At 44.4% G+C, this 11720-nt stretch overlaps 1 protein-coding gene across 1 annotated transcript in view; it reads left to right on the top strand.

The window, feature by feature from the left end:
- MGAT5 (alpha-1,6-mannosylglycoprotein 6-beta-N-acetylglucosaminyltransferase) overlaps nt 1-11118 on the top strand; it is an 87398-nt gene extending 76280 nt beyond the window's left edge. Inside the window, exons 12-17 of the mRNA XM_075829192.1 lie at nt 1014-1163; nt 7544-7690; nt 8369-8485; nt 8976-9050; nt 9743-9900; nt 10644-11118. Coding sequence (XP_075685307.1) covers nt 1014-1163; nt 7544-7690; nt 8369-8485; nt 8976-9050; nt 9743-9900; nt 10644-10842 — 846 coding nt within the window. The 3' untranslated portion in view covers nt 10843-11118. The remainder of the gene's footprint in view (nt 1-1013; nt 1164-7543; nt 7691-8368; nt 8486-8975; nt 9051-9742; nt 9901-10643) is intronic.
- The last annotated feature ends 602 nt before the right edge of the window (nt 11119-11720 follow it).

Genomic DNA, 11720 nt, shown 5'->3' on the forward strand with positions numbered 1-11720 from the left:
GGATTTGTTTCTGGCCGCAGTATTTAAGGTTCGCTCATTGTCGGTTACATGTAGAAAGCAGTGATCCCGATGCGCCCGTTGTAGTGTAATGTGGCACCAGCTCGTAGTTTAGGTTGGTTGGCGTTGGATTGCTTTTTCCTCTGGACTATTTTTTTGCATTAATCCTTTTTATAGCGCGTGGTATTTATGGGAACGGCCGCTGCTTGCCTGGCAGATTCCGTGCTCTTTCTCCTGCATGTTCTGGATATTACAGCAGCGTGGGAAGACGGCGCTCTGCAGAATCAATCAACTGCGGTCAAAATAGTTCATGTGCTATACCAGGGATGTAAATAAAACGTACTGAGAAGTTCTGCAACTTTCAAATACACAATCTTCAAGATCTGCTTGCAGTCAGTGAATGAGAACATTCATTGTTTTATACCCAGAGGCTGAAAACTGGTCCTGACCGAATATTTCTCACAACTGAGGGTTTGCTATGATTTGTATCCAGTCTAGAGAATCCTTTGCGAGCTGAAGAGTGCGGGCTCCACGATGAAACATTTACCTTCACTGATACATTGTACAATGATTTGTGCCGCTGATGGATATATCTTCGGAGTGATTGCCTAGACTAAATACAAAGTCTCAGGTGTATGAAGTACTGGATCACAATGTTTTTACATTGGCTGTGAAAAAGAATGTTTCCGTACACTGACAGCAACTAGAAATCTTGAAAATGGCGGTGAATTGAAACACAACTTGTATTAAAAAGTGGCAGAACTTATAATTATTCAATATTTGAAGCTTAATTTACATCAAACTGAAAAATCCATAAATATTCTAACCTGGCTCCAGTGTCTCAATTAGCTGGTAAAATAGCGCCACTCTAGTCAATGGGCTGTGTCTGGTATTGCATCTCGGTGCCAACATGGACAAGGTGGGGTATAACCCCTTTTTAATTAAATTGCAAGGTATTATTCACGTGATTCTTGGCCTGTTTGCTGCAATTACTGTCATGTTTTCTGCTTCTACAGGACAAGAATACATATCTGGATATCATCCACACCTACATGGAAGTACATGGCACCGTCCATGAGAAGGGTACAGCCCACATGCCCAATTATGTGAAGAATCACGGTATACTCAGCGGGCGCGACCTGCAATTCCTGCTGAGAGAGACCAAAGTGAGTCTGCGGCCTCTGATTGGCTCATAGGTGGATAGGATTTATATGGTTATATCTGAAAATTTCTATTCTTAAAGGAAATCTTCCCAGTTAAAATCCATATATAATTCCGAGTGACTTTATAAATCCTTTGTTTTAATTCTCTTGAACTAATTTTGAATTCAATGATGTTTTCTTCTCTATTCAATCTAAAGCTAGATACCGAATTCTGCTGGTTTCCCATTACCAGGGAACAGTGTATTGTGAGAGCACAAGTCTGACAGCAGGTGGAGCTAAACTGCTGTCTGTTTCCATGGGCAACCAGCAGAATTAAAAAAACTGCTATAGATGTACACTATAGAGAAAGACAGACCTGAAATATTTAAAAGTAGTACTAAAATATTAAAGCAACGTATTTGGAACAATAATTGTTTTCCGGGACCATATTAATGGCCAGCCCTTCAGAAAGGCCATACATTTTGGATCATTTGGGCTCCGACTCCAAGAAACCGAATAGCTGATTGGTAAACCATTATACCAAAACCCTTTCAAACAGCGCTGCACACTTGGTAGTGGCTGTGCCTGGTATTGCAGCTCAGTCCCATTCACTACCAAATGTACAGTCCTGTACCTTGTAAAGGGAAAGCTGGGGCCCCTTCAGTCAGCTGATTGGCACGGGTGCCGACTTACACTGATATGATGTTGATGGCATATCCTAAGTAGGCACCCGTGATGATCTGCTGACTGAAGGGGCCCCAGCTTTACCATTTACAAGGCACAGGACTGTACATTTGGTAGTGAATGGGACTGAGATGCAATACCAGGCACAGCCACTACCAAATGCACAGCGCTGTTTGGTAAGTCATTATGCCAAAACCCTTTTAATCAGCTGATCGGCAAGGTTGCTGTAAATCAAACTTAGGCTGATCTGATATTGATGGCATATCCTAAGGACAAGCCTTTAATATTAAAATCTTGAATTAAAAGGTGAAATGTTCTTTAAATCGAGTAAAAGTTGCAGGGTGACGCAGACCAATAAACTAAACACCATTAAATTCCTTTGAATCCAGAAATTCTGATTCATCCAGAACAAAACTACAATATAAAGTGGAACTTCACAAAACCCGAAGTAGAAAAATGAGTAGAGAACAAATTAGGAAATTCCACTGAATACAAAGTTTTAGTAGCAGAAGTTTTTTCCTCATTCACAAATTGGTTTTGTCTACTTGTTTACAACTGTCCGATAATCCGGAACATTTGATAATCCAGCGCCAAATGAAAGTTTTGTTTTTTTACTGTAGATTCTTTGTTTCTACCATTTACTTATTAATAATAATATTGCAGCAACTTTCTGGATTATCACATACCGGATTAAAATAATTTTACTATGTTTATATCTTTATATGCACCCGTGGGCGGTATCCTATTAAATCCATTATTTCATGACCCGCTTTCTATTTTCGTATCTTGGAGGCTTCATGTCGACTTTACCGTTTTAAGCAGCTGGAATAAAACCGGTATTATTGCTTCCCTACTCCGAGTATAATGCAGACGTAATCCCCTGTATTTACTCTCCTAATACCCTATAGTGCTAAGCAAGCACATCGTGTCCCCACCGTCACCATGTAACCAAAACATCAATTTCACTGTAACATTGGGGAGGTAAATATTACGAATATTGTCAGCAAATTATCCCTTTAAGAGGCAGGTTTATTCTTCAAAAGACCCGTTCATACACAAAATGTAAACTAAGGTTGTTGGGGAACGTCGGGTCGGTATAGATTTTTGACATTGACTTTATTTTCTGTTTATAACTTTAAAGAGATTTTTTATTTCACTTTGACATTAGTCGGATGCATCGTTTATCCTCTGCAGATCAATATTTGTTACAGGCAGTTCTGGTAACAGTTACAGCCTTCAAGTGACTCCATCTCTTAGGATGTCCCCTGCATAGAGAGAAATGATAAAGTTCTGTCATCCTGCAGTCACCAATAGTGGAAACTTAGAAGCTTACTGCATTGTACTCAAAGGGGTATTCAGATATAAAAAGTTACCAGGTTTCATACGCAGTACTGCATTCACTATCAATGGGACTGACTAATTGAGAGGCAGAACACATCCTGAACCGCAGCTCCATTCAAACGGGTCAGGTCCTCTATACTACACCACACAGGAGAGCTGACGGCTCCTCTATACTACACCACACTGGAGAGCTGACAGATCCTCTATACTACACCACACAGGAGAGCTGACAGATCCTCTATACTACACCACACAGGAGAGCTGACAGATCCTCTATACTACACCACACAGGAGAGCTGACGGCTCCTCTATACTACACCACACAGGAGAGCTGACGGCTCCTCTATACTACACCACACAGGAGAGCTGACAGCTCCTCTATACTACACCACACTGGAGAGCTGACAGATCCTCTATACTACACCACACAGGAGAGCTGACAGATCCTCTATACTACACCACACAGGAGAACTGACGGATCCTCTATACTACACCACACAGGAGAGCTGACGGCTCCTCTATACTACACCACACAGGAGAGCTGACGGCTCCTCTATACTACACCACACAGGAGAGCTGACACATCCTCTATACTACACCACACAGGAGAGCTGACAGATCCTCTATACTACACCACACAGGAGAGCTGACAGATTCTCTATACTACACCACACAGGAGAGCTGACAGCTCCTCTATACTACACCACACAGGAGAGCTGACAGATCATCTATAATACACCACACAGGAGAGCTGACCGATCCTCTATACTACACCACACAGGAGAACTGACAGATCCTCTATACTACACCACACAGGAGAACTGAAAGATCCTCTATACTACACCACACAGGAGAGCTGACAGATCCTCTATACTACACCACACAGGAGAGCTGACCGCTCCTCTATACTACACCACACAGGAGAGCTGACCGCTCCTCTATACTACACCACACAGGAGAGCTGACCGCTCCTCTATACTACACCACACAGGAGAACTGACAGCTCCTTTATACTATACCACACAGGAGAGCTGATAGATCCTCTATACTACACCACACAGGAGAGCTGACAGCTCCTCTATACTACACCACACAGGAGAGCTGACAGCTCCTCTATACTACACCACACAGGAGAGCTGACAGATCATCTATAATACACCACACAGGAGAGCTGACCGATCCTCTATACTACACCACACAGGAGAACTGACAGATCCTCTATACTACACCACACAGGAGAGCTGACGGCTCCTCTATACTACACCACACAGGAGAGCTGACAGATCCTCTATGCTACACCACACAGGAGAACTGACAGCTCCTTTATACTACACCACACAGGAGAGCTGACCGCTCCTCTATACTACACCACACAGGAGAGCTGACAGATCCTCTATACTACACCACACAGGAGAACGGACTGCTCCTCTATACCACACCACACAGGAGAGCTGACAGCTCCTCTATACTACACCACACAGGAGAGCTGACAGATCCTCTATACTACACCACACAGGAGAGCTGACAGATCCTCTATACTACACCACACAGGAGAGCTGACAGCTCCTCTATACTACACCACACAGGAGAGCTGACAGCTCCTCTATACTACACCACACAGGAGAGCTGACAGCTCCTCTATACTACACCACACAGGAGAGCTGACAGCTCCTCTATACTACACCACACAGGAGAACTGACAGATCCTCTATACTACACCACATAGGAGAGCTGACAGATCCTCTATACTACACCATACAGGAGAGCTGACCGCTCCTCTATACTACACCACACAGGAGAGCTGACCGCTCCTCTATACTACACCACACACGAGAGCTGACAGATCCTCTATACTACACCACACAGGAGAGCTGACAGATCCTCTAGACTACACCACACAGGAGAGCTGACAGATCCTCTAGACTACACCACACAGGAGAGCTCCTCTATACTACACCACACAGGAGAGCTCCTCTATACTACACCACACAGGAGAGCTCCTCTATACTACACCACACAGGAGAGCTCCTCTATACTACACCACACAGGAGAGCTCCTCTATACTACACCACACAGGAGAGCTCCTCTATACTACACCACACAGGAGAGCTGACAGAACCTCTATACTACACCACACAGGAGAGCTCCTCTATACTACACCACACAGGAGAGCTCCTCTCTACTACACCACACAGGAGAGCTCCTCTATACTACACCACACAGGAGAGCTCCTCTATACTACACCACACAGGAGAGCTCCTCTATACTACACCACACAGGAGAGCTCCTCTATACTACACCACACAGGAGAGCTCCTCTATACTACACCACACAGGAGAGCTGACAGAACCTCTATACTACACCACACAGGAGAGCTGACAGATCCTCTATACTACACCACACAGGAGAGCTGACAGATCCTCTATACTACACCACACAGGAGAGCTGACAGATCCTCTATACTACACCACACAGGAGAGCTGACAGAACCTCTATACTACACCACACAGGAGAGCTGACAGCTCCTCTATACTACACCACACAGGAGAACTGACAGCTCCTCTATACTACACCACACAGGAGAACTGACCGCTCCTCTATGCTACACCACACAGGAGAACTGACAGATCCTCTATGCTACACCACACAGGAGAGCTGACAGATCCTCTATGCTACACCACACAGGAGAGCCGACAGCTCCTCTATACTACACCACACAGGAGAGCTGACAGATCCTCTATACTACACCACACAGGAGAGCTGACAGATCCTCTATACTACACCACACAGGAGAGCTGACAGAACCTCTATACTACACCACACAGGAGAGCTGACAGCTCCTCTATACTACACCACACAGGAGAACTGACAGCTCCTCTATACTACACCACACAGGAGAACTGACCGCTCCTCTATGCTACACCACACAGGAGAACTGACAGATCCTCTATGCTACACCACACAGGAGAGCTGACAGATCCTCTATGCTACACCACACAGGAGAACTGACAGCTCCTTTATACTACACCACACAGGAGAGCTGACCGCTCCTCTATACTACACCACACAGGAGAGCTGACAGATCCTCTATACTACACCACACAGGAGAGCTGACAGATCCTCTATACTACACCACACAGGAGAGCTGACAGCTCCTCTATACTACACCACACAGGAGAGCTGACAGATCCTCTATACTACACCACACAGGAGAGCTGACTGATCCTCTATACTGCACCACACAGGAGAACAGCCAGTTCCTGCTGTCAAGTTTATTTTTTATTACTTGTTCTTTTGTTATGATCACTGCAGTTATTATGATTGATTTTTCACTGCTGAGTGAGCAATCCCGCGGGACCGAGTAATTTTTTATAATCGAGCAGTTTAGAAAAACCCTTGTTTTTCTCATAAAATGCTGTCTTTTTTTGCAGCTGCACACAGATTTATAGACTTGGTGACACATGCTGAATAACCTGAGGGGTCCAGATGATGATAACCTGGACCCCGACTGTTTCCAAATATTTCTGTATTTTCTGGCAGTCATCACTGGCAATTCCCTCGCTGTGTTACTGTTCCGCATTTACACACAATAAATAAGACCAGAACAGTGTCGATTATGTGATATATCTGCTGCCTGTAATGACTTAATGGCACAATTCCATTTTATTTTAGTGAGTTGCTCTTGAAGCGCAGGCTTTCCTCCATGGGTTAGGGGCGGTTATTATATGGGTTTTAAACCCTCCTGGGTTTGCTGCAACTCTTCTGATATGGACAGCTAAAATATGGACTTAAAGGGTTAAAGCAGTGGACATCAGAATGCATTTCCAAAGTCGGCACACCACTTCCTCACCGAATCTGTCAAAAGTATGCCGGCCCACCTGGTTGCTGTTAGCCAATCATTGTGGGCTGACTTTAAAGCTGATTGGATGATGTTTCCTCACACTGCTCCTCCCATCTGACCGATTCAATGAGTTGGTAGAAACAGAGGGGCTGGGTGCATAATGGTGTCAGTACTTCCAGGTCTCCTCTGTCCTCCGCTTAGTGCCTTGAACTGAAGACTTAAGGCAGACTGGTTGCTATGGACTCACTGCCTGACAACCTTTAAATCAGGCAGTTTATCCCTAGCAACAAGTCTCATGGGCTTGCTGTCCAATTCAAAGCTAGATTGGCACTAAGCGGACTACAAAAAAAGAGCAAAGTATTTTGGCAGTAGTGGCGTCATATCATTCTTTATTTTATAGATGTTTTCACTGGGAAAATATAACGTGTAATTTGAGATGACGCTATTCAGTAAAGGGTGATGTCCCTGGTGGTACGTGTGTCTATTAAATGTGAATCTCCGCCAGGCTCTGTGGATCACGCTGTATGTTCTGTTTCAGCTCTTCGTTGGCTTAGGATTCCCATATGAAGGGCCGGCGCCGCTTGAAGCCATAGCCAATGGCTGCGCTTTTCTGAACCCCAAATTCAACCCACCAAAAAGCAGCAGGAATACAGATTTCTTTAAAGGCAAGCCGACGCTGCGCGAGGTAAGTACTATAGGGGGCGCTCTGACTACTCTACAGTAAATAAGTATTTTATATATTGACGCGAGTTTCTGAATATGGGGTCTGTGGAACTAGAATTATTTTGTGAACCATTGGGCATCCAAAATTGGCAGCTCTGTCTGTCCGGATAAGGAAAGTCCGATCCCATTAGTCCAGTATTTCTGCTGGTCCAGCAGACATCAAATTGGAGGAGATCCATGAATGATGAATATAATGTGTGTGTACCTCCATCTCCACCTAGCGGTATATTCACCATAGACACCAACAGTGCAGCAAGTGTTCATTTTCCCTGCAGTGCCACCACAGGAGAAATGAAGCATTACACTTCTCTATTTAAATCAATAGGCTGTTTGTGTAGAAAATGGACATACCGGGTCTTCCATAAAGTGAGACCCTCTTTGTAGCCGCTCTCTGCTCTGGATAATCCCCTTTAAGAATTTGTAATTTCTAGAAAAGCCTATAAAATGTAGCCGTGTTGCTTTCTAGGATTAGATAAAAGGATCTGCCTGTTTTTTCCCCTTGAAACAGCACCACCCTTGTCCACGGGCTGCAATACCAGGTACTGCCTATGGACAAGGGTGGAGCTGTTTCTGGAGGCAAAAAAAACAAAACATGTTAACCCCGGATAACCCATTTTGTAATTGTATAATCTTATTGCAGTTAACGTCCCAACATCCCTACGCTGAAGTGTATATAGGAAAGCCTCACGTCTGGACGGTGAACATCAATGACCCTGATGAAGTTGAGAAGGCTGTGAAGGGGATATTGAATCAGAAGGTCGACTATTTCTTATTTCTTTTCTTGCAGCACCTTCTCTTAACACCCCCCACCTCAACTCATAGGTTCTCAATCTTACAGGAAACATCCCGTACCACATGGTAACACTTCCTGGCACTACTCACAAACACGATTTGTCATCTTTTTCCAGCAGAAGTTCTGTTTTTTCTAATGGGAATTGGTTTATATAAGTGTTCATCAGCCTATAGCTCCCCAGCTATCGGTAAACTACAACTCCCAGCATGCCCTGACAGCCCCAGTGTGTAGAGATCAGGTCACACAATGTTCCACTTTTTATCAGAACTATTCAAAAATTTCCTGTAATCGGCAGAGAAGCCGCCTCATTGGGATGAAGGTGCCTTAGCGGTTTTGTACAGTGGCACAGGAGACGTCTTCACAAATCCGAAAACATTCAACCCGTTTCGCGCCGACGTACTTTAACTTGATGCCGCAAATTTACTTACAGGTTTGTTTTTTTTCCTCCACGCAGAACGAACCGTACCTGCCCTATGAGTTTACGTGTGAAGGAATGCTGCAGAGGGTGAACGCGTTTATTGAGAACCAGGTAAGACGCGCTGGAAGGGACTAGTGAGCAAATAGGCTGAGGGTCCACGGTGACCTCAATATTTAACTATGGTGTAAAAAGTTGCGCAACAATCCTAACAATTAACATTTTTGTTCCATAGGGAAATATTGAGATTGCATGACGGTCGTGGTTAGCCACAATTTAACCGCCACCAGTGGAGGGTTTCCCATGTACTCCTATATGGGGTGGTGCAGAACCACATTGGTAGCGGTCACAGCTGCACCTAATGCTTGAGGGGCCCATAGGTCACCCTGATACATTAGAGCAATGGCGCCAGTAGACAAAAGTATTCTACATAATGGGAAAAAAAAGACATTCAACTTATTCTTTAAGGACCTATGACCACTCCGGGAACTTGATTTGGCCGCGATGGCTTCCTGATCTATGTGACGATGACATTGACCTAATGCGTTACCGCTACAGTTAATAATTTGCTAGCAAATTCCACCGGAAAAAAAACAAAACTTGAGATTTTTCTACTCTGGATCTACAATACAGGATTCTTAGATTTCCAGGACTTTTTGATATTTGGCGCTTGGGTGGCCCCTATGGGAGGATGCCTGTACCTGCAGGCTGCGTTCTCGCATTAGTCACTAGTTTACATGACTACTATGCCGTGTAGGTGCATAAATGGACATGGACATAACACTCTGGTCTATTTTCCTCTGCAGGATTTCTGCCACGGCCAAGTCATGTGGCCGCCGTTAATCGCCCTGCAGGTGGAATTAGCAGAGCCGGGCAAGTCCTGTAAACAAGTGTGCCAAGAGAACCAGCTCATCTGTGAACCGTCGTACTTCCAGCATCTCAACAAGGACAAAGACCTGGCCAAGTAAGTGTAACCTCTGCGAGATGGCAGTGCATGGTGGGAGTTGTAGTCTTGCAACCACTGGACAGCCAGCCATAGATTACTACTGCTCCAATTAGCTGAAATAGAGACTCCTAAATATTGGAGTGTTATTAGTGAAATAATCTGATAGGGGGCAATGTGAGAGTCCAACCAATAACTATAAAAGGAGTGACTGAGTATATCGTCCCCACTAACCCCCAATCTCACTTACACCCTCCCCCACCCCTCAGACCATCCCACCCCACCACGGATTCATTATCAGGGGTAGTGGATTCTGCACAGGGGTCATCTGCAACTCTATCCTTCCTAACTGTATGACCTAAACTGAAAGGTAATTGCTTCCCTCAAAATCAGCACACTCCTCTACTCTCCTAAAATACTCTGTGCTGCTGTGGACCATGCTCCTCCCAGTATGGAGCTCAGTGTGAACTTTCACTTGACTCCATTCGCCTCCTCCCATCAAGACTGTACTCCTATTACATGCAGCCCTCTCCTCACTAATATCACATGAGTGGACAGGTCACTGTCTCCCACAAGATCAACACACTCTTCTCCTGCTGCTGTGAATATTGCAATGAATGAATTAACGCTCAGTCCTAGTGTATATAGGCTTGATGATCTCTTGCTCCTTGTCTACCTGATCTCCAGACCTCTTCAACCATCATATAGATGATCTCTCTATATATCCTGCTGCATACTGATATGTAAATATATTTTTACCATAGGTTCGGCATCCACTGCCAGTCATCGGATACTGCAAATGACATTGTGGCCCCGTCAATCGACGAGAAAAAAAAACATTGTGTCTTTCAAGGGGATCTCTTGTTGTTCAGCTGTGCGGGGTCTCACCCCAACCACAGGAGGGTCTGTCCATGCAGAGACTACATGAAAGGACAGGTGGCGCTCTGCAAGGACTGTCTATAGCACCCCATGCCCTCCGTCTCCCCATCTGGATGGGATCTATTCAAAGCTGGTGCAGGGGCGCACTGTAAGGTTTCTTACCCCTCTTTACACATCAGCATTCCAGGAAACTGATGAGTGTTTCACCCTCCAAGGGGACGCACTTTTAACGCCGGTTTCGCGAGACTTCTTGGAATATGGATCATGAGCTCGATGTACGTGAAAGGAACGGTTATAGAATTATTGGCCTTCCACCTCTGCGCTGCTTACAGAATAAAGTGGCTTAAGGCAAAAAAAAAATTCTAATGCCGTCCTATAAGACTTCTCGGGAACGCAAGGACGTCTTGTAACGGTCAATCCACATCGCATGCTGCAGAGGTTGTGGAGAACGCGTAGACAGCCGCCGCCGTATCCTAACGCATGACTACTCCGTATGATAAGCTACTGATGGATCGCAACGCTGGTGTTGCAGGACGACTGATTTTGTGACCGTATGTGAAAAAAGATTCTGCCCTGTCCTATCACCTATGAGGTCACAGACACTGCCAGGCAATCGGATCACAACACACACAGATCTCCCAGGATCCTTTGGGACAAAAATGTTAAAAAAAAAAAAAAAAAAAAGGCAGTTGTGTGGTCATAATACTGTCTTAGCTAGTGATGGAGGTAGTCTAGACAAAGCCAGTACTTAAAGAGACAGTAGCATTAGAATTACAGAAAAAAAAAAAAAAAAATATATATATATATATATATATATATATACAGCTTGTACAGTATATTGATATTTTTTTTTTTAGGGCATGTCTGAGATAATTATGTATATATTTAACATGTGGAGTATTTTTATTTAGGTATTTATAACCGTGTACATTATTTTTTTTTATTTTCTTTTAGGAAATATC

This window comes from Rhinoderma darwinii, chromosome 6 (assembly GCF_050947455.1).
Source record: "Rhinoderma darwinii isolate aRhiDar2 chromosome 6, aRhiDar2.hap1, whole genome shotgun sequence".
Lineage (NCBI taxonomy): Eukaryota > Metazoa > Chordata > Amphibia > Anura > Rhinodermatidae > Rhinoderma > Rhinoderma darwinii.